This window comes from Delphinus delphis, chromosome 8 (assembly GCF_949987515.2).
Source record: "Delphinus delphis chromosome 8, mDelDel1.2, whole genome shotgun sequence".
Lineage (NCBI taxonomy): Eukaryota > Metazoa > Chordata > Mammalia > Artiodactyla > Delphinidae > Delphinus > Delphinus delphis.
Genome location: NC_082690.1, coordinates 5,967,220 through 5,992,784, shown reverse-complemented (window position 1 = coordinate 5,992,784; position 25,565 = coordinate 5,967,220). Strand labels below are relative to the sequence as shown.

The window sequence follows — 25,565 nt, the reverse complement described above, 5'->3', positions numbered from 1 at the left end:
GCAACGGTAGGGATGAGGGGGTCAGTGGCAGGTCTTCATGTCCAACTCCTGACCCCGACTGCCTTGAGGTAAAGGCTAAGACCCAGAGAGCGGCCGGATGGTGGGTCCGGACTGATGTGTCGAGCACTGGGACTTAGCGTGAGGGCAGGACACGAATCCAGACTCCGGCGCTGGTTTCTCTGGCCAGCCCACGCCTCCTGCCTCAGCTCAACGCCACTCCCTCCCCGCCAAGTGGCTCTCCGCTCGGGAGGCGGGACCGAGTTCTTCGGTGGCCCCAGGAGGCTGCAAGCTTTGGGAGGGAGGGGAGGGAGGGAGGGCGCTGACTGGGCAGTCCAAAGAGGAGGGGGCCTTTAATAGGCTCGCCCAGCGCCTGGTTTGCGGCGCTGCGAGCGGAGCGGCTGCGGTTCGGAGGAGCGGCCGACACCTCCCTCTAGTTCTCGGCTGCAAATCTTCGTCCTTGCACTTGACAGCGATTGTACTTAGGCTCCCAGGGCGCGCTTTGCTTGGAAAGGCACAGGTAGGAGGCGCGAACTGCCCGGTGCACGCTCGCTGCTCTGCGAGGAGTCTCCCTCCCCGGGGCTCTCCTTTCTGGGAGCTGCGGGCGGTCCCAGGCGTCGGTGGTTCCGGTGTACGGGCTGCGAGGAGACAGTGCCGGCGGCCGGGGAGCCGGCCGAGCCCTTCCCAGAGCGCTGCTGTGCGCTGCCCGGCGCCATGCTTCTGCTGGGCATCTTAACGCTGGCTCTCGCCGGGGCACCCGCTGGAGGCTCAGAGCCAGAGCGAGAGGTGGTGGTCCCCATCCGACTGGATCCGGACATCAACGGCCGCCACTACTACTGGCGGGGTCCCGAGGACTCCGGGGATCAGGGACTCATTTTTCAGATCACAGCATTTCAGGAGGACTTTTACCTACACCTGACGCCGGATGCTCAGTTCCTGGCGCCCGCCTTCGCCACTGAGCATCTGGGCGTCCCCCTCCAGGGACTCATCGGGAGCTCTCCGGACTTGCGACGTTGCTTCTACTCTGGGGACGTGAATGCCGAGCCAGACTCGTTCGCCGCCCTGAGCCTGTGCGGGGGGCTACGCGGAGCCTTTGGCTACCGAGGCGCCGAGTACGTCATTAGCCCGCTGCCCAACGCCAGGGCGCCGGCGGCGCAGCGCAACAGCCAGGGCGCACACCTCCTGCAGCGCCGGGGCACCCCCGGCGGGCCTCCCGCAGGTCCCAAGTCTCGCTGCGGGGTGGCCTCAGGCTGGAACCCCTCCATCCTGCAGGCCCTGGACCCTTACAAGCCTCAGCGGATCGGCTTAGGGGAGGGTCGCAGCCCGCGCAGGTCCGGGCGCGCCAAGCGCTTCGTGTCTATCCCGCGGTACGTGGAGACGCTGGTGGTGGCGGACGAGTCGATGGTCAAGTTCCACGGCGCGGACTTGGAGCATTATCTGCTGACGCTGCTGGCCACGGCGGCGCGACTCTACCGCCATCCCAGCATCCTCAACCCCATCAACATCGTCGTGGTCAAGGTGCTGCTTCTCGGAGACCGCGACACGGGGCCCAAGGTCACGGGCAACGCGGCCTTGACGCTGCGCAACTTCTGCGCGTGGCAGAAGAAGTTGAACAAAGTGAGTGACAAGCACCCTGAGTACTGGGACACCGCCATCCTCTTCACCCGGCAGGTGAGTTGATTTGTCACCTCTTTGGACCCAGATAGCCTCCATTTTTTTGGGGGGGAGGTCACTGCCCTTAACTCTCTAAATGCCCTCTGTGGCGCGCAGTCACCTCCATCCCCCACCCCCGAGTTGAAATCTCGTTGACCTCTTCCGACTGCCACTCGGGATCCTCCGGGGAGAGCCGGCTCCTAGGCTCGGTGGAGCCCCGGCTCTTGTGCATACGGATGCACGTGGGCGGTCAGAGGAACGCCTGCTCCTTCGGAAGGTGTAGGCCCGGCGCGGCCAATGAGCGCCTCCTGGATCCAGCGCCGAGGGGCCGGAACCCAGGAAGTTGCCGCCCCGGAGCCGCAGTTTGTCTCCAAGGCAGATAGGAGGCGCTCTGAGGATGGTGTTGGCGAGGTCCGCCCCTACTGTAAGGAGGCATCTAAGTCCTTTCGGACGTATCCTTCCGATGCTTCTTTTTTTCTGCTTGTGGAACTGGAAGTTGAGCGCCTGGTGCCTTTCTCGTGGGTAACACACCGTTATCCTCTACCTGTCCTGGGCCTGGGAAAGCTGGATTGGGATAGAGGGGCTCGTTTGGGATTTTTCGTGGGTTGCAGTGAAAGGACGGAGACTCAGTCAAGTCCAGGCAGCATTTCCGTCTTCCTCGCTGCTTCTCTTCCATCTGTCTGTGCTGGGCCTGTCTCCTCTTGGAGGACCTTCTGGCCCATTCAGAGCAGGCAAACCGTTCGAGGCTTGGAGTGTCAAGTGGAGCTTCACTCAGAGCTGAGTTGAGAACGTCTCTTCCACTTTTCCCGTATCCCTGTTGGTGGAGTGTGACCCTGTGTCCTGATGTAGGCTCCGGGCAGAGCAGGCAGGGCTGCTCATGACCCAGACTCACCGACACTTCCTATGATGGTGCTTGACCGCAGGACTCCATCTCCTGGCCCTGGCGGTGCGGAAGTGGAGTGGGCTCGGGGCAGAGCATCTGGGGATCTCAGCTGCAGGGCTGGAAAGATACCGAGTCTTGGGATTAGAAAGACAGATCAAAAAAGCAGATCAGAAAAGCAGCTCTGCCTTTTGATACGGATCTATTGAAAATTTAGATTCATAGATGTTGCGGTGACTGGGTGCTGTGTTTTCGAATTCTTGAAATTTCTCAGGTACAGGAGACTGGGAGGAAAGCGAGTATCCATGTGACCTGCTGCGCCCTCTGATGTGGGGGGCTGTGTTTTGAATCTGTGCCAGGCTCTTGTTTTGTTGACATCACAACCGCAGGCTTCTGGGGGTGGCAAGGAATCCTCGGGTACCTATGGGGCCCTGACTCTCCACTGTATCCAGATGGACTGGCGCACACGGGGCTGGAACAGGAGCTGAAGACTTCCCCACTAACCCATTTGGCACAGCTGGTCCCTTCCTGGAGCTAAGCTTCCTCCTTTCCCAGCCTTCTCCTCCCACCACCTGGTTCCTCTAGGGAGGCCTTTGGCCCGAGTCCGTTTCCTTGCGCTCATTCTTCCAACTGAGGTCTGTGGAGCTGTCACTGCCCAGCCCCTACAAGCACTGCCTGAGTCACGGGGAAGCTGCAAAGGAGGCGGCTTCAACCTCTGCACACAGCCCAACTCGGCAGTCAGATGGCTGGGGAAAAAGCAAAGGCCAAGAACAGGATCTCTTAATGGGCAAAGCAGCTGTTGCCCCATCTGCTACCTGCGTTGCCCCTGTGGAGGCCATTCACTGGTCTAAAGTAACAGACCTCCGTCTCTACTGCCTGGTGGTGAGGCTGACTTTTGGAACCAGCCGTAGGAAGAGCACTCCTGCTGGGAATAGGGGCCATGCCGTCAGAAGGATCCGCCTTTTGAAGAAGAAGCAATCAAACAGCGTGACAGCTTCTGTTTGTCAGTGGTGTGTGCTAGACCTCCCCTAGGGGGCTATGTTGACCATGCATAATGGGTACAAGATGTATGACCACTTGGGTCGGAATGTGCATGGGATGTGCGTGGTGTGACTCTTAGAAGCTGTCTTTCCCTTGGGCGTGGAGAGGGCAAAGCCAGAGAGCGGGGAGGCTGTGTCGGCAGGCCCATCATGCAGGTATGCGCTTCATGCTTCAGAGCAAACGTCCCTCCTCCTCCTGGCCGGTACAGACTTCAGGGCCTGCTGCATTCCCAGAGTCTCAGGAATGGCTCATTCCTGAGCTCCCCGGGGAAGGTACAGTATGAGATGAGAACACCAGCGCGCAGCTGCTCTTTCTAGACGGAGGCCGACGTGGTCTCCAGGAACTTGGGGCCTCCTCTCTGCTCCAACGCGAGAGGGACTTTTGTCTTACTTTGTAAGGGTGGGGAGTAATCTTTTAAATCAGATGTGTGAGCGTCTCTGCTTAAACCCTATTTATTGGAATAGTGGTGTAATCCATGCTTCTTCAAACTAAACTTTGAAAAGAATATATATAATTTGTTTGGATAAGACGTTTTTTAGGAAGGTGCTTATTTTGTAAATTACCTTTTGTTTCTAAAGGACCTTGAACTGACGGACACCGTTTTTTTTTGTTGTTGTTGTTTTTAACATTTATTTATTTATTTGGCTGCACCGGGTCTTAGTTGCAGCATGTGGAATCTTCGTTGCTGTGTCCGGGATCTTTAGTTGTGGCATGTGGACTCTTAGTTGTGGCATGCAGGATCTAGTTCCCCGACCAGGGATCGAACCCGGGCCGCCTGCATTGGGAGTGTGGAGTCTTAACCACTGGACCTCCAGGGAAGTCCCTTTAGAGTCACCTATTTCTTGGTTGCCCCAGAGAAATTGGAAAAATGGCGATTGCCTCTTTCTGATTGCACTCCGGTTGTGTTTCTCACGGGGAGGAAGCAGTTAGGAAGGGGTCGGGCTTGGCCGGACAGTACTTCCTCCCGTGAGGAAGAGGTGAGAGCAGCTCCAGGGAGCTCCCGGTGCCGGGGTGCCCAGCAGAGAGCAGGAGGAGGTCAGGCCCGGCAGGCGTGGAGTTCCCCTCTGACGTCTCAGAGCTGTAGCGGTGGAAACAAGCCCGGGCCAGGCTGTGGGGAGCCTGCTGTCCCCTTGGCAGGTGGATGGAGGGCTGTGGGGTATTGAGATCAAAACACTGGGAAGATGAGACCCAGGGAGGATCCTTTACTGCCCACAAAGGAGAAACAATGGATCCTACAGCAAAGATTTTGACAATTTGAGGAGTTTCCTTAAAGATTCGGAAAAAGTCCATTCCCGTAGGAAGAGTGCACGTTGGATTCTGCGAAGCGATCAGCCTCCAGCTCATAACAGCAGGGTGAGGTCACAGAGGACTGGAACCAGGATGTGTGGAGAATGAGAGCCAGCCGTTCCATGTGCACATTTATTTCTGAGAGGAGGAGTTTCTGTGGCTTCTGCTGTGCTGGGCAGTGGTCCAGTGGGACCGCACTTCTCCAGGCCTTCTCTCTCTTTAGGTCTAGCGCCTCTGCTGTTTGGGCAACTTCGTGGTCCACTGGCTTCCATTCATTTATCCATACATTCTCGTAACACTTCCTGAGCATCTATTATTTCTGGTACTATCCTGGGCTGTGGAGCTACAGATACTCCTAAGATGTGGCCTCTGGCCTCCAGGAATTCACTGTGTGTCAGGGACCCCGACAAGGAAACAACCCATTACAATGCTGTGTAAGTGCCCTGGCGAAGGCTCGGACCCTGTCTTCTGGAAGCCCAGAGGGGGGTCATTCTCTTTAACACTGCAGTCTGGAAGCTGAGAACAAGGGACAGACAGATGCTGGACCGAAGGAAAGGCAAGAAGGAAGGAGGTGGTGGTGATGGGACAGGAAGCTTGTTCTCTATCTTGCAGGAGGCCCTTCCTCAGGCCACCTTCTGGTTTGCTATTTGTGACATTTCCTCCATGGGACTGGCTGTTTTTTAGGATTCATAGTTTGTGGGTTTTATTCCTTCCTTTACTGGTTTTTCCTGCCGCACTGAGTACCGTGGTTGCTGCTCCCTCGTCCCCGTCTCTCCCCGATTTCTTCCGCGTTGTCTTCTTCCTCTTGTGGGGTCATCGAGGCAGGCTCTCTGTCCTCGTTCTCTTCTCTTCCTCTCCTCACTCATGCTCTCACCGTTCCTCCTCTCACGTCCCAAGGCTGGCGCTCGTCTTCCCGTTCTGGCCTTGGGTTTTGTGGGGATGTATATGTATTCTACACCGTGCAGAAAGGACCCACATTGTGGACCCTCATTTGAAACAGAGGCCAGTTCTTTCCATGATCAACTAGTTGCAGCATATGGCAGTGAAATTTAGTGTTCCGACAAAAGAAATGCTAATAATAAAATAATAATATGGATTTTACACACATCTCCCAACACAATAAAAAGAATCATAATTTTGTCAGGATCTTTTAATGTTTTTTAAAAAATATTTACGTATTTGGTGGCATTGAGTCTTAGTTGTGGCAGGCGGCATCCTTAGTTGCAGCTCGTGGGCTCCTTAGTTGTGGCATGTGAACTCTTAGTTGCAGCATACATGTGGGATCTAGTTCCCTGACCAGGGATCAAACCTGGGCCCCGTGCATTGGGAGCATGGAAGCTTAACCACTGTGCCACCAGGGAAGTCACCAGGATCTTTTAATTTTTTTTGATTTACCATGTTGTATTAGTTTCAGGTGTACAGCAAAGTGATTCATACATATATATATATGTGTATATATATATATATATATATATATATATATTCTTGTTCAGATTATTTTCCTTTATAGGTTATTACAAAATATTGAGTATCATTCCCTATGCTATATAGTAAGACCTTGTTGTTTATTTTATATATGTACATATGTGTTATAGTTTATATATATATATATATATATATAAGACATATGTAAGTGTATATATGTTAGTTCCAAACTCCTCATTTATCCCTCCCCCAACCCCTTCCCCCTTTGGTAACTGTAAGTTTGTTTCCTATGTCTGTGAGTCTATTAGGGGTTTTTTAAATAAGTTCATTTGTATCATTCTGTTACATTCCACATGTAAGTGATATCATATGATATTTGTCTTTCTCTGTCTGGTTTACTTCACTTAGTATGATAATCTCTAGATCCATTCATGTTGCTGCAAATGGTATGATTTCATTCCTTTTTATGGCTGAATAATATACCATTGTATAAATATACCACATCTTCTTTATCCATTCATCTGTCGATGGACATTTAAGTTGCTTCCAGGTCTTGGCTATTGTAAATAGTGCTGCTATAACACTGGAGCGCCTGTGTCTTTTCGAATTAGAGTTTTTGTCTTTTGTGAGAAGCTTTTTGAAGTCAGGTCTCGGAGGAAGATGTTAGCAGAGAGAGAGAGAGACAGCTGTAGATCTGTCATTTAGTAGTTTGTAAATCTTTATCACTAATTGGAAACTCAACCCCACTCCTTCTGGGAGGGAGGAGGAGAGATGATTCTCCCTGGCCTGTAGGGTGATAGCTCTTCTGCCCCGTTTCTTACAGCAAATAAGCAAGCTGGGAGTGATGGGGGAGGGTGGGGAGGAAGTTTGGAGGGAGGAATGTGTCCTGGAATCTTTTCTTTCTTTTTTTAAACTCTGGTTAGTCAGGAGGGCCAGCGAGGTCGGTCCCTCAGTAGGTCCTGCCCTTCAACGTCTCTGTAGGTGTTGGCCTCGCGTGGGGCCCTCGCGCTCACCTTGCTGTGACACCGTGCCCGGGTCGCAGGGCGCAAAGGAAAGAACACAGGCGCGGAGTCGGGCAGAGCTGAGTTGGGATCCTGGCACTTGCACTTTTAGCAGCGAATCAGCTGTTTGAACTACTCTCCCCTCACCTGTAAAACAAGGAGAATGAAGACGACCAGGGTACCGGACCGTCAGGGCTGTTGAGGGGCCGAGCTGCCGAGGGTCCCAGAATTGGTGCCCGGTTACGGCAGCCGGTACCGTCGCTGCGTGAGTGCTGCTCAGTATGTCTGCGGCTGTCCGGCCGTGACCGATGGGTCCCTGGCCAGAGCTGAGGTTTGAGACGGCCCTGCTTCAGAGCATTCTGCCCCATCCCCCTGCAGGTGTGCCCAACCCTTCCCATCTGTGTGGAAACTCCGGGCCCCACGGTCGCCATTGCCACTGACCTTCCGGGCAGGACCCCTCTACACCTTCGTAGCCCTTCCGATGGGCCCATGCATGTCGCCATTGTTCAGTGTGTTCGCAGGAGGGAGGTGCTGATGCGGTGAAAGGACCACAGCGCTCTGAGTGCTCAGGTAGTTTCACCTCCCTTCCTGGGGGCTGTTCATCCAGCTTTTGAGGCTGCAGGGCTGGGAGAGGGAGCCTCGGGTTCTTTGGCATTTCATCTTCGCTCTCTACCATCAGGCTTTGCCCAGGAGGAGCCGGCAGACGGTGCACGGCAGGGCTGGGGTCAGTGTGTCCGTGCAGGTGTGGGATGGGACCTGGCGCAGACCCCGTTCCCAGAGCACTCATGGCCTTTAATCCTGCCTTCCCCTCTCCCCGGGCCTCTCCGGCCTCTGCCCACTTGTGACCCACCAGCGCTCTGGGGGCAGAGGGTCCGGAATGGATGACCTTGCCCTCTTGAGACCCCCCAGCCCCTTCGTTCTTTGGGAGCACGTGCCCTGGAAGTAGCATGTAAGGGTGAGGAGGGCCCAGCTCTGCTGATGCACTGCCTGGGTTCAGCCCTCCCTCGGCCCCTCCCTCCTAGTGTAACCTGGGCTTGCCATTTGACCCTGGGCTGGTTACGCATCTTCTCCGGGTCTCATCTGTAGGACACGGCCTGGTAATGGCATCTCCTTCATAAAGCTGCTGTGAGGATTCTGTAAGCGAGCAGGTAAAGCGCTCAGAATATCATCTGTGCATGAAGGCCAGCTACTGTTGGACATGGCACGCACCCTTCCTTGAAGTGACGGCTTCTGGAGAAAGTTGTTTGGTCTTCCTGCGGTGAGGTTGCTCTGCTTCCTCGGTGATGTAATTCGTGTTTGGTTTCGTCCATCTCTTGCTGGGATACCACTTTGTATATCTTGAGGTGTTTATATCCCAGTGGAATCTGCTGATAGAAGCTGCCTGGGTGAGCTAACCTCTTCTTCCAGGTGTCCTGAGTCACACCGCCCAGGCACTGAACTGCTAGATTTTTTTTCTTCTAACAAAGCCATGCCCTCCCATCCTCGGAGATTACAAACAGAAGTGGATTCTGAGTTGGATGAAGAAATCCAGTGACGCCTGAGAGATTCAGCTGGGTGACAAGCTGTGGGGCAGTGTTAGTACAAGTGCAGGGTGGTTTCACCAGCGATTAGGATACCCTAACTCGTGTGGTGCTATCCAGACCAGAGGCCACTGCTGGCCTGGTGTCAAGAGGCATGGATGCGGACCCCATTCTTTACGTCATAGCGGCATGGCCTTGGGGGAGTGATCTGAGCTCACGGAGCCTCAGTTTCCTCACCTGCAGAATGAGAGGGCGGCTCTGAGGTTCTGGGAGTAGAATTCTTGGAAGCTGTGACGCGGCCGTGAACGTGAGCGCTGGCTCGCACACGTAGGAGTTCGGTGTGAGCAGGAAGTTGGCGCCGTCGGAACAGGTATCTTCTGCCGCATTAAAAAAATGAATGTGCTTGATTTTGTGGGTCTCCCTCTCTTCCTACCGCTGAAAACACGGCATCTCAGCAGATGGTGGGGGAGGTGAGAGGAGGTGGAAGGAAGCCCGTAAGGAAGGCAGCTGCGAGGCGTTATCCTTATTTATTGATTTGTTTCCAAAATGTGGCTCTAGTCCTAAATTATTTTTATAAAAAGAGACAATCAGAAAAGAATAATCCAGGAGGATTAAGCTGTTGGCTAAGATGATTCTTGGGTCATTTGGAAAGGCAGTTGCAGCTACAAGAAATGGCAAATCACCAGAAATAGCGAGGGGCTAGGCTGGGCGGTGCCTACGCCCTCCAGGTGGAAGGAACCAGAACCGTTTCAGTTTCTGGAGACAAGTGCCTGAGCTGAAGAGGTTAAGGCAGCTTGGGTGCATCTGAGTTCGTTCCAGAAGGGTGGAGACACACAGGGCCACAAGCGAGGCACCATGGGACCCTGCACAGCCACCTGTGGGAGTTCAAAGCGTGGAGGCCCAGGGAGGCCCCATCTGAGTCCTGACTCAGGGCGAAGGACCAGGCAGAGGGCCGGGCGGCACCTCTGACCCCAAGCAGCTGATCTTCCCACAGCGATGGGCTGGGTACCGCGGAGCAGCTGCCGTCAGCTGCGTCCGACCCTCAGGAAGTTTGCCGGTTCTTGCCTTGCTCTTGTTTGATCCAGGGAAACTGGGATTTCTTGATGGAAAGAACAGGTTGCTCCTGGCCAGGAAGGGCCTGCAGCTGCATGTCTGCTTCAGAGAGAATCCACACTCACCGAGAGGAAGGCGGCTTTTGGCTTTAAGGACCTCCTGACCACAGAGGCAGGCGCGGCTGCCGGACTCCGGCCTGAGCTCTCACCCTGCTCTAGCCTTTTCCGCCGAGCAGGGCAGGGGATGGGCCTCTGAATCTCCATGTGAGTGACTTCACGCTTCTGTGACTCAGTTTTATCAACTACACAGTGTGGTCAGCAGACCAGATCAGCGTTAGGGTTCTTTCCATGCTACAAGCAGAGCGTTCTGGGTGCTCCTTTTATAACCCAGAGGCCAGGGGGTGGGGGTGGGGGTGGGCTGAGCACCCTGGGATCGGGAAGGAGCAGAGGCTTCAGGTGCTGGGACCGTCTGGGTTTTAGCTGGGAGCTGGCCCTTCCCCAGAGGAGGAGAACGAGGGGACAGGAGTGACTTGCCCGAAGGGACACACCTGCGGCGTGGTGGGCCAGGACCAGACTCTGGGCTTCCTGGTGCTCGTTGCCGTGCCCTCTCGTACACTAGGCCAGTGCTGGGTGCACATAGTGGCCCGGGGACAGTGTGACACGCTCGTCCTGCAGGCTCTCCCTACGGGCTGTGACCGCCAGGCTAGGACTTTCAGGGGCGACCACGTCTGTGGGCTCCTGTGCTCTCGTGCCCATCTCCCTCTGGCCCTGCACGAGCCTTCCTGCCTCCCTCTGTCCTCCGCTCCCAGGCCGCTGCACCAGCCCAGCCTGCTCCTGGGCGGCCACGCTCCCTCCACCACCGGTCAGGTGAGCCTCTCCCACGCCAGCCCTCATGCGTCCCGACAGCAGGTGTTTTCTGGGTTTCAGGACTCTGGCGGAGGGAGAACTTTCTGGGGAGTGAGCCTTTGGAGAGGGAAGGGGACTTGGAAGAGACCGGAATTCGAGGTCCCCCCGGGGGCTCCCAGAAGGGACAGAAGAGCCGCGAGCAAGAGCGGGACAGCCTTTTACCCGCCAGTGACTCGGGTGCCCTCGGGTTCAGTCTGATCACCCTGGAAGCTCTCTGGCCAGAATCACTGTGAACTCATGAGGAGGTGTGACTGTCACCTGACCGTGAGAAGCCAAGTCTGACCGCTCAGGTGGTAAACTGCTGAGCGCTTGGGATTAAATTTTGCTGATTTTCTGTATTGTGACCACGTTTCCTCCTATGCTCCCTGGTCCCCCTTACACGCCCTGGCTGCCCACCTTTTCCCCACGTCAGCACACGTGCACACACACACACACACACACACACACACACACACCCCACACACACGCACACATACACCCCTAGGGAGATACACAGCTGAGGACAGCTCTCTGTGCCTGTTGTGTGAGCCCCTGGGCTCGCGGGGGAAACACCTGCAGTGCGTGGACTCAGGAGGCGCTGAGTAAACAGCTGCGATGAAGCGGACAGAGGGTGACTGTCCAGTCCTCAGACCCTGACTGGGACTCGAGCTTCTCTAAGCTTCAGGGGAGTCTGAAGAGGTGTCTGTGGAGGGTGATGGTGCCGTCATTACTCTAGCGGATGCTGGAGGATTAACTGGCGCTGTGTGTGTCAGGTGCCGCCCAGTGTCAGCATTTCCTCAGTCGCCACCGTGATTAGCTGTGATATGAGTCGCGGTCTCCACCGCTGACAAATGGGTGTAATAATACCTCTGCCTCCTCAGACTGTGGTGGGGATTACACGAGATGCTGCACGTCAACTTCGTGTAAACTGTCAAATGCCAACCACGTTAAAGGCAGGGATGTGGCGTAGAAAGTACCAGTGTCACCCTTCAAAGTGTCTTCTCAGGAGGAGCAGAATGTGTACAGGTGTCTCATCCTATTTCTCCGGGCTCCGAAGGCACCTGGATGCGTTGCTGGCCCATGATGCTCCTGAGTCCTGCGAGCTGTGCCCCCAGGAGACCCTTCCACGTACGTGAAGAGTATTCCATCAGGGCTGCCAGAGGCTCTGGCCCCGCTGCAGGCTGTTTCAGTACAGAAAGAGGGACCTTCCTGCTTAGGTCACGACTCATGTAATTATCTTCTTTGGAGCGGCTGTGGAGCCCGTGGTCCCCCAAGCTTCTGTGGCCAGTAGAGCTGGGTCTGCATCCGGGCTTGTCTCTGCCTCTCTCTGCCTACTCCCAGCCCGCGGAAGCCGGGCTTTGGGCAGGGCGGGCCCTTGGCCAGTGACCCGTTGGCTGAGAATCTGAGCTTAATTCATGGTGGTCCAAAGGCAGTCCCTCATCAAGGATGAGGCTCCCAGAGCCGACCCTGGCTGGCGTGGTGCCAAGCTTCCACCCCCTTCTGCCCAGTTAGCCACAACCGGAACCTCACCCGGCTGGGGAGTCGCCGTTTTCGGGGCTGGAAGGCTGTGTCTATAGAAAGTGATGGTCCTTTCAGTGTAATCCTGTACCTCCTAATTTCCTCCCAGGGCCTCCCTGGGTAGGATTTGGGTTGCATCTTCTCAGCAAGCCACCGAGCTTCCCTCCTGAGGCTTTTTCCCTGCGTGCATTCCATGAATGACAGCCCTGCAGCCCCCCTGGGCAAAGGGCCTGGCTGGAAAGTGCCAGGCCTGCTGGGACCCGGAGCGGGGGGGAGTGCCCCTCCTTCCCATCTGGTCCTTCTGTGGCGTCTCTAACTTCCGGCCGGCTTCTGCTTCTCCCCTACCTGGGCAGGACCTGTGCGGGGCCACCACCTGTGACACGCTGGGCATGGCTGACGTGGGCACCATGTGCGACCCCAAGAGAAGCTGTTCTGTGATCGAGGACGACGGGCTTCCCTCGGCCTTCACCACAGCCCACGAGCTGGGTGAGGCTGGGGGCTCCTGGGGGAGGGAGGAGAGTGCCCTTCTGGGCCTGCACTGGGTGTTCTGGGCAGGGGTGGGCGTCTATCTTTGCTCCCTGGGGCTCCTTCCTTAGGGTCAGAGTCGCCCTTGGTGATGGTTCACTTTCCCGATCGCCCCAGCCCAGGTGGCCGGTGGCACTGTGTCGGTCAGCAGTCAGAGTGTCTCATCAACTAGGGGCCAAGGGGAGAGGACGTTCCCTACCTTGCTGTCCTCACTGAGCCCACAGCCGATGGGCAGGGCAGGACCTGTGAGATCATGCTCTCTCTCTCTCTGTATTTTTAAAATAACAGCAATAAAACCCCAACATGATTTTTAAAAAAAAATATTTATTTATTTATTTGGTTGCACTGGGCCTTCGTTGTGGCAGATGGCTTCCTTAGTCGCGGCTCGTGGGCTCCTTAGTTGTAGCACGCAGGCTCCATAGGTGCGGCATGCACGTGGGATCTTAGTTCCCTGACCAGGGATTGAACCTGCACCCCCTGCATTGGGACCGTGGAGTCTTATCCACTGCGCCACCAGGGAAGTCAGTCCCCAGGAACATGATCTTGAGGACGCTTGCGAAGCAATCTACCGTTAGGCAGAAATGACCCGCTTGAAAGCCGTAGACTCAGGTCCTCTAGCTCCCGCCCCCCACCCGCCCCCCAGGCTGCTCCATGCTCGCCCGCGAGCCGCCCTCTGAGGCCTCTCGCCTCCCCCGCAGGCCACGTGTTCAACATGCCCCACGACAACGTGAAGGTGTGCGAGGAGGTGTTCGGGAAGCTCCGGGGCAACCACATGATGTCCCCGACGCTCATCCAGATCGACCGCGCCAACCCCTGGTCGGCCTGCAGCGCCGCCATCGTCACTGACTTCCTGGACAGCGGGCACGGTAAGCGGGGCCCCGGGGAGGCGGGCTCGGCCCCGCCCTGTCTGTGCCGCGTGACCCGCGGCGTCTGACGGGGCCCATTCCGTTCCCCTGGCTTCATGCCCGCTCCCGTCGAGACCCTGTGCTGGCCACGGCCACCTTTCTGGCTCGCCCCTGATGAGCGCCCTCGGCCCCCCGCAGGCGACTGTCTTCTGGACGAGCCCAGCAAGCCCGTGTCCCTGCCTGAGGACCTGCCGGGTGCCAGCTACCCCCTGAGCCAGCAGTGCGAGCTGGCCTTCGGCGTGGGCTCCAAGCCCTGCCCCTACATGCAGCGCTGCAGCAAGCTGTGGTGCACCGGCAAGGCCAAGGGCCAGACGCTGTGCCAGACCCGCCACTTCCCCTGGGCCGACGGCACCAGCTGCGGGGACGGCAGCTTCTGCCTCAAGGGGGCCTGTGTGGAGAGACGCAGCCTCGGCAAGCACAGGGTGAGTGGGCTGGGGGGCGGGGGGTGGACTCCAGGGACCTGCCCTGGGGACCAGCCCTGGCACACACTGCTGTGTGGCCGTAACTATCTCACTGCTGCTCTGTGCCTCGATTGCCCTGGCTGTGGTCCTGGCCCCTTCTAGACTCTGAAACCGGAGACAAAAATGAGGCCGGTCAGAGAAACTGGTGAGGCCGTAGGCAGGTGGGGTGCTTTCCCAGGGGCAGCGGGCCCGGCCCTGAGCTGCACCCTGGCAGGAGCTCTGGAGCCCAACACCTGGAGCTCGGACTGGCTCACTGCCCGCTCCTTCCTTTCTGCCCTCAGCGGGTGTTTCATGGCCAGGGAGCCGTGGGCTCAAGATGAGCCAGGCTCAGAACCCTATTTGTTACATCCCGAACCAAGCTTCAGTTTCTGTTGTGATCGGTTGTTTTTGAAGTTGAAACATAAATGAACAAAAGTTATTTTTTCCCGATAAACAGGAATAGCAACCAAACCGGAACAAATTCAGAATCCAAATACTCTCTGAATATAATAAAAACTTTATTTTCTCCAGATCTTGGGTTGGGAGAGCAAAGGGATTTGCGCTTTTCCACCAAAAGGAATAAGAAAGAGGCCCATCTTCTCCCTTGATCCCGGCGGGAATTGTCCAGCCCGCTCCTGCCCCTGCCTTGGCCACGGGAGGGCTTGCCTTGGGGTTTCATGTACTCAGAGGCCATGGATCAATGATAAAAAAGCATTCACCAAGCACTTTATCCATTGCCCGGAGATGGGCATGGTACAGAATGATGTAGAACCTTCTGTGTTCTGGGAATATACGTTTAATTAAAGCTTCATTCATTCATTAGGCAACAACCCGCTCGCTCTATTCAGGGATCTGGGTAAAGTACTGTGGTGGTCAGAAAAATGAATGAAACATGGGCCATGTCAGAGAGGGCTCACAGTCTAGTGGGGGAGCTAGAAATGTAACTGTAATCCAAGACGCAGAGGGGTGTGTGCTGTGTGTTGAGACAGAGTGCGAGAACGTGTCGTGGAGAGCAGGGATGAGAGATTAATGATGATCAGAAGGGCCTGAAAAAGCCTTGGTGAGGAGGTGGGATTTGAAGAGAGCCTCTAGGGATGAGTAGGGTCTCAACAGGCAGAGCTGGAGCAGAGTCTGGGTGGTGGGCTGAGCTGGAGGCTAGCGTGGATGGGCACTCCATTGGGGGCATCTTTGGGAGGGTGGTTCGCTACTAGCATGTAGTTGCCTTGACCACCAGCCTGATGCATTGAGGCCGGAAGGTCCCGAGGACAGGCCGGTCACTGCCAGTTCCTTCTCTTGGGAAGATGAGTCAGAGGATAAAGAGGTTGGTTAGGGGGATACTGGATACAGGAAATGTGATGGGGGAAGCTCTCTGGACCTCTCAATCCATCAGGAGCCAAACCCACTCTATCCTCAACCTTCTTTCTGAGCGAACTGTCCCTCCTCCACCCTGGCCCTTTAGGGAGGACACTGCCTTCATTAGCTAAAGTCAAAGCACAAAACTTGTCCTATGAGTCACCCCAGAGATCTCATTTCAGGGGTCCCACTCTGTCCACTGAAGCCCGATTTTCCCAGCTCACTCCCTCCAGTTTTAGGACTCCGGCAATTCTTCAATCCCATTTGACCTACAGTCCCTTGACCTGACATCTTTCCATCGTCCCTCAGGCTTCTCAGGCCCTCACCAGCCTCTTACTGAGCTGAGACACAGTGGTCCATCATTGGAACCACTCCTTCACGTACACTCCTCTGCCCCCGTCCCCATTCCTCGTACTCACTGGGCTAAGCCACAACCCTGGTGGCATCCGACTCCCTCACCTTCTCAGTGGTGCCAGTGTAGGTGAACATGGCCGGAGAAGCACACGCAGTCCTGCTCGCTGGCCTCAGCTTGAATCAATGACCTGGACACTGCGGTGGGCCTGCCCAGGGGTCACATCACGTTTTATCTCCTGAGTTCTCAGTCTCCCAACCACCTAAGCTGTTACTTCACATCTTCACTTTTCTCTTCTATGACCAGCTCTTTCTTCCTCATTTTTCACTTTTGCCTGTGACCTTTCTTCCTCTTTCCCTAAGAAAAACGAAGCATTTAAGTTATCAGACGTGAACTCCCACCAGCTCCCAGCACCGCATCCACCGTCGGACCTGCTTCTGCGCCCGTGGTGCTGCCTCTCCTCCTGCACAGTGGACGAGCTGCCCACACGCTCGCCTGCGGCCAGGCTTTGTGCCTTGCACTCCGATGCTCTCCTCTGCCGTCTCTTCAAGGAAAGCACCCTGTCAATCTCCTCTCTTTCCTGCAGCATCAGATTGTCCCCGTGTTGAGTCAGATCGTTCCTATCAGGATGCATGCTTGCTGTAGTTTCTCTCACCTCAAACTAAACTTCTCACGATCCTTCCCGTTCTCATGTATCACAGTCTCTCTCCTTGACTCCCTTTTTTTTTTGCCGTATGCGGGCCTCTCACTGTTGTGGCCTCTCCCGTTGCGGAGCACAGGCTGCGGACGCGCAGGCTCAGGGGCCGTGGCTCACGGGCCCAGCCGCTCCGCGGCATGTGGGATCTTCCCGGACCGGGGCACGAACCCGCGTCCCCCGCATCGGCAGGCGGACTCTCAACCACTGCGCCACCAGGGAAGCCCCTACCTGACTCCCTTTTACAGCAAAGTTCCTTGAAAGAGTTGTATGAACCGGCTCTTGCCAACGCCTGTCTTGCCACTTTTCTCTGGAGCGCATTCCCAACAGGCTTTCAGTCCTCCTGTTTCTCTGAAATAACTCTTCTTAAGGTCACCAATGACCTGCACGTTGCTGCTCGGTGATTCCTGCCTGACCTGCGAGCAGCATTTGACCTGGCCATGGCTCTCTGCCCTGAGGACACAGACTCACCCGCCTTGGTTTCCCTCCTCCCCCCCAGCTGCCCCTTCCTCACACTCCTGTTTCCCAGCATTGGGGTGGGTGCTGCAGAGCTCGGTCCTCGCCCCTGTCAAGATCCACGCCACCTTCCCAGGTGGAGCGTCTAGATCGCTGGCTGTAGACGCCCTTTACGTTTACATGTCGAACACTCCCAAGTTTGCTGCCCAGACCTCTCTCCTGGACACTGCCTGTCTCCCTGGATCTCCATCGCCCCATCTGGATAACTGATGACCGTCCTAAATACGACATCTGTAAAATGCAGGCCCTCGTCACCACCCCGAACCTGCTCTGGCGTCTCCCATGCGCTCAGGCCAACGCCTCTTTGCCCCAGACGCGCGTCCAGCAATCCCTGTGGACTGTCTTCAGAATCGACGCAGAGCCTAACCATTTCTCACCACCTCCTCTGCTGTTACCCCCTCCACGCCGCCGCCCCCGGCCCCGTGGATTATCCCCCCTGCCTCCTAACCGGTCCCCCTGCTTCTGACCTTACTCCTTACAGACAGTTCCCTCCAGAGCAGACAGAGCGATCCTTTGAAATGCAAGCCAGGTCCTCTCGCTCAGACCCAGCCTCTGTCTTCAGCTCTTCCTGCTGCCTCCTCGGGGTCTTTGCGCTGGATCGCTCTTTCCCTAGTATCGACATGCTTCACTCCCATACTTCCTTCGGGCCTCTGTACAAATGTCACCTCAGCGGTGAGGCCTCCATGCCCCCCTGTAACACAGGGCAGCCCCCTCTCCAGGGCCCTCCCCATCTCCCGCTCCGGACACCTGCTTTAACCCCATCTGACACCATGTGCGCAGGCTTATTTTCATGGTCTGTCTTCCCTGCTGGGATGCAGTCGCTTCAAAGGCAGGGGTTTGCTGCACATGGTGCCAGGCTTGTGGTAGGAATTCAACAGATGTTTGGCAAATGAGTGAGTGAATGGCACATGGCAGGAGTGTTTCCTGTAGGAATGGGTAGGAAGAAGTGATGCCAGGTAAAAAAAAAGCATAGCATCGTCTCAGAAGCCAAAGGAGCAAAGTTAAATATTGAAGGTTGGGGACCACGGGCCTGGGCACGGACTCTTTCATTCTTTAGGGGGGGTCACTGCTGACCTTTGAGAGGGGACACTGCTGACCTTCGAGAGAGCAGTTCCCGTGGTGCAATGGGGACAGAGCCCGTACTGCAAGGCACGGAGGAGGGAGCAGGTAGAAAGAGCAGGTGTGGCTGATTCTCTGAGGAAGGGAAGGCATGAATGAGGTGGGCTATGGCTTGAGGAGAAAGCAGGGTTAAGGGAAAGTGTCCTTCCTCAGGACGAAACTCTGAGTATCTACCTAAGTTAAGGTATCTGTCTTACCTGCAGCCAGTTCCTGACGGGCTCCGTGCAGGTTCGCGGCTTTGGGTGACCTGTGACAGCCTCTCCACCAGCCTCGTACACCTGGGCCCTGTTGCCCAACTCGTGTGTATTCAGGGCTGAGAACTGGCTTTACTGTCATCCTAAGAAAAACATAATGAAGACTGTAAATTTTCTCTCCCTTCTCCACCCTCTTGAAATTAAAACAACACTGCATAATTCACCCCAAAGCCAAACAGTTTCAGGATTGCTCAATAGCCTCCTGTCTTTATCTCCTCTTAGCACAAACATTACATCTGCTTGTAGTGAAACTTTCTCAAATTTAACCCCGGATTGAGGTGAAGACCAGTCTGGTTTGGTGAAAAGTCTGAATTATGGAAACCTTACAAATAAAAATATTCAGATATCTATGGCGACACGGTTTACTGGCCATCCTTTAGACTCAGAGACTTTTGTAAGGTCACTAACGACACAGAAAGAGAAACCCTGAGCTCCCTCGCGGTGGTAAGCACGGAGCTGGGACATTTCACACACGCTGCATCATTTAAATCTTCCGTCTGACCTCACACCCGAGGTCGATGTGCTGGCCCCATTTTTGCACACGAAGCACCTGAAACTTAAGGAAGTTCCTCTGCCTGCTCAAGGCCACCCATGTGGCGAGGGCAGAGGCCCGGGTGGAACTTGCCTGCCTGACTCCACAGCCAGGAGCCCTGTCCTGCGCGCGGCCTCCTGGGTAACTGGGGGCAGTGGGCATTCGCTAATCAATGGGCTGAAGTGTCGTGTGTGCGTCCCGGGCACAGGATCATTTGCTGCTCATTTTCTCCCTCGTGGCACAAAGTGGGTTTCGTTCCGGTGGGATGGCACGGTGGAGGCTGTCCCTGAGGGGCTCCTGTGCGGGCTCAGCGTGTGGGTGCCGTGCCCCGACCCCGCAGGGACGTAACAGACCCTTCCTCACAGGTGGACGGCTCCTGGTCCAAGTGGGAGCCCTACGGGCCCTGCTCTCGCACCTGCGGCGGGGGCGTGCAGCTGGCTCGGAGGCAGTGCAGCAGCCCCGCCCCCACCAACGGCGGCAAGTACTGCGAGGGAGTGAGGGTGAAATACCGCTCCTGCAGCCTGGAGTCCTGCCCCAGCTCAGGTGAGCGGGGGCGGCCGCGGCCGGGCTGGGGAGGTGGGCGGGAGGCCACAGAGCTCCTGCAGTCGAGATTCTTACTCCCAGGGCACAGTCCGGACGTGCAGCTGTGCAGAAACCTGGGGATCATTTCTTGGCCCAGCCACTTTGCCAGGGCTGTCTTCCTCTGATGCTGAGGCTGGGAGTCTAGATGGCCCAAGGGGACAGGATACTAGAACCCTCTTAGTTAAGAACAGACAAGCCCATCTTCATAAGCAGAAGTTTTTTTTTTTTTAATAGGTTAGCTTTTAATTTGTTTTCTGAGAATAATCCTTTGCAATAACAATAGCAGAATGGAAATAATATGGTTTAGAAAAAAAGGAACTGTTACATATCCCTTGTTTGACTTTCCTACAGACCACGATCAGCTGTCTGTAATTTGCTGGGATAAAAGTAAATTACATCTTTTCCACATTCTCAGTTTCTTGCTATTTTTAATGAGATTGGGATAGGTACAGCCCAGTTTCAAACTCAGACACCATTCTTACTTGTATACAAGCAGGAATTCTTTCTTTCCTTCTTTCCTTCCTTCCTTCCTCCCTTCCTTCCTCCCTTCCTCCCTTCCTCCCTCCCTCCCTTCTTCTTTTTTTCTTTCTGGCTGCGTTGGGTCTTCATTGCTGCGTGCGGGCTTTCTCTAGTTGCATCGAGTGGGGGCTGCTCTTTCTTCCACTGTGCGGGCTTCTCACTGCAGTGGCTTCTCTTGTTGCAGACTCTAGGCGCACGGGCTTCAGTAGTTGTGGCACACGGGCTCAGTAGTCGTGGCTCGCGGGCTCTAGAGCGCAGGCTCAGTAGTTGTGGCGCACGGGCTTAGTTGCTCCGCGGCATGTGGGATCTTCCCGGACCAGGGCTCGAACCTGTTTCCCCTGCATCAGCAGGCGGACTCTCAACCACTGCGCCACCAGGGAAGCCCCCCAAGCAGGAATTCTTTATCCAAGCCTCAAGAACTTGGGTGGGAGGAAAATGACATCTCTATATTTACTAACCTTTTAATCTAAAATTTAGTATTTCCTTCAGTTAGAAATTTAGTAGTTTTTACTAACCTTTCCACCCCAAATTTAGTATTTCTCTTAATTAGGCAACAGACTACAATGCTAGTCACAGTACCTGTGGCTCTGCCACTAGAGATCATGGGTATTTTCACGTGTTGCATATTTTCAGTTGTTGCAGATTCCTTAAAATGGCGTTTGAGCTCATCACTAGCTCATAGTTACAGCGGGTTTTAGACTCACTGTTGGATCTTGTTATTTAATGGGTTAACAAGGAAGCACATAAATCACAAATATGTTTCAAAATATATCGATAGTTGCATATAAATACAATTGGTGTTCTTTGTAATCTATGTATTTTATGCATTTAAGAACGTTCTGAACGCAGTTTCAATAGACTGCTGGGGGGTTCTGTTTAGGACTCCTGTTCGAGGGAACTTAAGGCCAGACCACTGGGGGAGGCGGCACACTGCCCGCGGGATGCGTTGCCATCTGTCTCCTGCATCCTTTGGTCCCCGCCTGCCGTGGTCCTCTGGGGTGGGGTGGTTTCAGTGATGAGGACGCCCCGGCTGAGGGTGAGGAGGAACCGTTTAGAGCCAGGGGAGGCGAAGCACCCCCGGGGGGCGTCTCTCCTTTGCCCTCTCCCCACCTGGCCCTCCCTTTAGCTTCCTGCATGTGTTCCCCCTCCCCAGCCTCTGGCAAGAGTTTCCGGGAGGAGCAGTGCGAGGCCTTCAACGGCTACAATCGCAGCACGAACCGGCTCAGCCTGGCCGTGGCCTGGGTGCCCAAGTACTCGGGCGTCTCCCCACGGGACAAGTGCAAACTCATCTGCCGAGCCAACGGCACCGGTTACTTCTACGTGCTGGCACCGAAGGTGGGTGAGCCTGGGCAGGAGGCCAGGGCAGGGGTGGCGTCTTGGGGAGCATCAGGCTGAGCTGCCCCCCTCCTCTTCTCCCCCTCCTGGGCCACTGCAGGTGGTGGACGGCACACTGTGTACCCCTGACTCCACCTCGGTCTGCGTCCAAGGCAAGTGCATCAAGGCTGGCTGCGACGGGAACCTGGGCTCCAAGAAGAAGTTCGACAAGTGTGGGGTGTGCGGGGGAGACAATAAGAGCTGTAAGAAGGTGTCTGGACTCTTCACCAAGCCCATGTGAGTTCTGAGCCCTGGGGGGTGGGGGGAGGGAAGGAGGGCAATTCCCGTGGAATTGCCCCCAGGCGTTGGAAGCTTGGGTGAGATGGAGTAAATGTCAAATCCCGGCCGGTACCCTTGCCTCAGAGGCCACTCGGGCTCGGCTACAAGTATGATGTTCATTCATTCATTCATCCGACAAAGACGAAGGCTTGACTAGGAGCCACTTAGCTGGAGACGATATTCAGGCATTTGGCAGAGTTGTTAGGGTTCTGTCTAGAACTCTAGAGTGAGACTGACCTGTGTTCGAGTCCCAGTTCCCCATGTTCTGGATGAAGCTGGGCAGGTGACGCAATCTCAAGAATTCTAGATTTCCCCACGTGTAAAGTGAGCACGATGCTAGGATATTTCATGTCCCGCTACTGTGAGGATTAGGGAGTTGATTCAAGTGACATGCTTAGCATAGTACCTGCTGCGTAATAGATGCTCACTAAATGGTCATGGTGATGATAACAAAACACACCTGGGGACAGATGTGACAGCCCCCCCCTTTTCTGAGCCCGAGGCCCTGGCCTTGGGGACAGGATTAAGCTGAGAATGGCACTAAACTGCAGGGAGACAGAGGAGCGAACGGCTGGGACTGAGGGAGCCCCCTCGTGGGAGATGGGTGCCCAGATCAGCCGAAGAAATGTCTCTGCTGAGCCTGGGCTTCTGCCTTTCCAAGGTCCCTTTATTTTCACGGGGATGTGCTCCTTGCAAAGTCCGGACCCAAGCTCTGGAAGAAGCAGGGGCAAGCAGAGTCCCTGCTGTCTCAGTCGAGGGGTGTGCTTGGCTCTGAGGACTTGGGGGTCCAGGTGCTGGTGGCAGTAAGGCCTCGACGGCTGTCCAGGAGCCTCGCCCGCCCCCAGGACACAGTGCCCCCTGCCGAGCCCTGGGTGCAGCCTCTCGGGCACTCGGGTGCTGCAGGCAGATGGTGTTGCAGGCTGTCCCTCAGGGACCCGCAGGGGAGACCGGGCTGGGAATTAAAGGTAGATCCCCGGACTCTCTTCACGGGCTAAATGGCAGGTGTCCCTTTCATAGACTAGTGGAGTGGGAAGGAGCTGAGACATCTTCTAACCTGCTCATTGCGTAGATGAGGCCCCTGGAGCCCAGAGAGGCTGATTTGCTTGAAACCACCAGGGAGCTGGCGCCCGAGCCAGGGCTTGGCGTAGGTCCCTGACCCCAGGGTGTGCACCTCCCTGCATCAGCCCCAGCCCCGGCCCCTCCCGTCCTCCTCCCCCTTCCTCTCCGCTCCCTCTGGAGGCGGTAGGCGCAGCCAGCACATCCACGGGCCGGCCGATGTGCCCACAGCCTCCCCACCTCTCGGTTTGTGTGACCCATGGGCTGGGCCAGGCCCAGTACTCTGCCACCTGTGTGACCTGCCCGGGGTTTGGGAAGGGGAACCCGTCCCGGCGTCGGAGGGCAGCGAGGTCCTGCGGCAGGCATCGGTCTAACGCTTACTCTTCTGCCGCCGCAGGCACGGCTACAATTTCGTGGTCGCCATCCCGGCGGGCGCCTCCAGCATCGACATCCGCCAGCGCGGCTACAAAGGGCTGATCGGAGACGACAACTACCTGGCCCTGAAGAACAGCCAAGGCAAGTACCTGCTCAACGGGCACTTCGTGGTGTCGGCCGTGGAGCGGGACCTGGTGGTGAAGGGCAGCCTGCTGCGCTACAGCGGCACGGGGACCGCAGTGGAGAGCCTGCAGGCCTCGCGGCCCATCCTGGAGCCCCTGACCGTGGAGGTGCTCTCCGTGGGGAAGATGACGCCGCCCCGGGTCCGCTACTCCTTCTACCTGCCCAAGGAGCCCCGGGAGGACCGGGCCTCGCCGCCCACGGACCCCCGGGCCCCCTCCGTGCTCCACAACAGTGTCCTCAGCCTCTCCAATCAGGTGGAGCAGCCAGACGCCCGGGCCCCCGCACGCTGGGTGGCGGGCAGCTGGGGGCCATGCTCGGCCAGCTGCGGGGGCGGCCTGCAGCGGCGGCCCGTGGACTGTCGCGGGCCCCCCGGGCAGCGCGGGGCATCCGCCTGCGACGCCGCCCACCGGCCGGCGGACACGCGCGCCTGTGGGGATCCCTGCCCGGCCTGGGAGCTGGGCGCCTGGTCCCCCTGCTCCAAGAGCTGCGGCCGGGGCTTCAAGAGGCGTCCGCTCAAGTGCGTGGGCCACGGAGGGCGGCTGCTGGCCCGGGACCGGTGCAACCTGCGCCGGAAGCCCCAGGAGCTGGACTTCTGTGTCCTGAGGCCGTGCTGAGCGGAGCGCTCCGCCGCTTAACTCTGCAGCCCCTCGCGCTGCTGTCTCCGGGACGGCCACGGGCCGAGGGCACTGGCCGGGGCCCAAGCCGCGAGGCCACCCACATCCAGGGACAAGGACCTGGGCCGGGAAGCTAAGTCACTAAGGCACAGTCTACCTCACGCCCGGCTCCTCCGGGGCCAGCCTCGGGGTGAGGCTGCGAGGTGCTTGGAGCTGGGCAGGAGGCACCGGGCCCAGTCTCCCAGGGACCTGGAGGATGGGCGCCTCCCAGCGGAACTTCAGGGACCTTGGCCCCCGTCAGGGAGGCCGCAGGCTGCTGGAAGAGCCAAGGCCCGGCAGCCTGGCGACTTCAGGGGGCCCCAGGGCTCTGAGCCGTCTCTGAACGAGGCAGGATTTTGTGGTGCTTTCAGCCGCTTTCTTTTCTGACTGATGTGGACCTAACAGTGAAAACTGGCTGGGGGTGGGCAGAGCTGAGGGGCAGGGGGCAGGTATAGCTGGAGCCTGGGCCGCTCCATTTGGGGTGAGGTGTGTGGGGGACAGTCCCAAGTTCCTCATCTTCCTTCCACTCTCGGCCATCCCTCAAAGGGCCACCTCCTCTCCCTGTGTCGTAGTCTTCAGACTAGTGGGAGGGCTTCTGCATAGGTGTCCTCTGGGTCTTTGCAGGTGGAGGTAGGCGGTCAGTAAGGAGACTGTTGTCTTCTTCAAGAGGGATCCGACCATCAGAAAAAAAAAGATGCTGGGGTGATGGATTCTGTGCCTGAAGCAGGGAGTTTGAGGAGAGACCTAGAGGGTTCTGCTGTCACTGGGGCTGGGTCTGAGCTTTGCAGGAATGTCTCCCTAGGATGGGGAGGAGGGAGCCCCAGTTCTGATGGCTTCTTCCTCCAGGGAGCCAGATATAAGTCAGGCTGTTACCTTAACCCAGCATTGCCACAGTCCTGATCCCACTAGGGGGACGTGGGACATGCCCAGAAGGGCCAGGTGCTGAACAAACAAGTAGGCACCGTCCAGACAGCTACATGCGGTCTTGCCTGGGGTCTGTCAACGTTGCATCACAGGCTGTAGTTTCTGCAGTTGGATAACGGGGTTCACTGTTTGCTACCTCAGGCTCTGCTCTCTGGGAACCCACCCTTGTCCCTCCCCGGGGCAATGGGGACCCTGGTGCTTCCAGCAGCCCCGCTGTCCTCCCCTGTAGATGGAGCTGCCCAGACACAGAGATGAGCTTGGGCCCAGACACAGAGATGAGATGCATGCTTCATGCTCCCCTCAGCCCGCCACCCCCCGGGCCTCCAAATGCGATGACAGGGTCTCTCTTCAGGTGCCATGGGGACAGGTTTCAGGAGACACCAGGAATCACTTAGCTGACCCAGGGGCCCTTGGCAGCCACAAGTAGGAACTGCCGGAGACTCGTCTATCTCAGAGACACGGTAGCAGAGTGGAAACCGGATGTTTCCTACAGCTCCAAGGGGGACGATGTTTTGGAGTTAGGGATTCTTTGGCCAAGCAGGGTATTTCTTGAGGGTGCAGCTGCCCCAGCACGAAGACGGGAGGTTCTGCTTCAGAGAGTAGGTAGTGAGTCCTGGACCTCGGTGAGGTGACAGCAAGCACTGCCTTCCCTGGGAAAGGCAGTCAGCCCT

The 25,565-nt window shown here is 56.6% G+C and overlaps 1 protein-coding gene across 1 annotated transcript; it reads left to right on the top strand.

Annotated features, from left to right (window-relative positions):
- Positions 1–585: 585 nt before the first annotated feature.
- Positions 586–24,278, top strand: ADAMTS15 (ADAM metallopeptidase with thrombospondin type 1 motif 15). Its single transcript, XM_060017096.1, has 8 exons — positions 586–1,668; positions 12,613–12,745; positions 13,483–13,650; positions 13,828–14,111; positions 19,315–19,492; positions 21,204–21,385; positions 21,486–21,661; positions 23,157–24,278. The coding sequence occupies exons 1-8, from the start codon at positions 712–714 to the stop codon at positions 23,929–23,931; spliced, it is 2,853 nt and encodes a 950-aa protein (XP_059873079.1). The 5' UTR covers positions 586–711; the 3' UTR covers positions 23,932–24,278.
- The last annotated feature ends 1,287 nt before the right edge of the window (positions 24,279–25,565 follow it).

Coding starts and splice junctions, on each gene's coding strand:
- ADAMTS15 (XM_060017096.1), top strand. CDS start 712: ATGCTTCTGCTGGGCATCTTAACGCTGGCTCTCGCCGGGGCACCCGCT. Junction 13,651..13,827: donor CTTCCTGGACAGCGGGCACG/GTAAGCGGGGCC, acceptor GGCCCCCCGCAG/GCGACTGTCTTCTGGACGAG. Junction 21,386..21,485: donor TCTACGTGCTGGCACCGAAG/GTGGGTGAGCCT, acceptor GGGCCACTGCAG/GTGGTGGACGGCACACTGTG.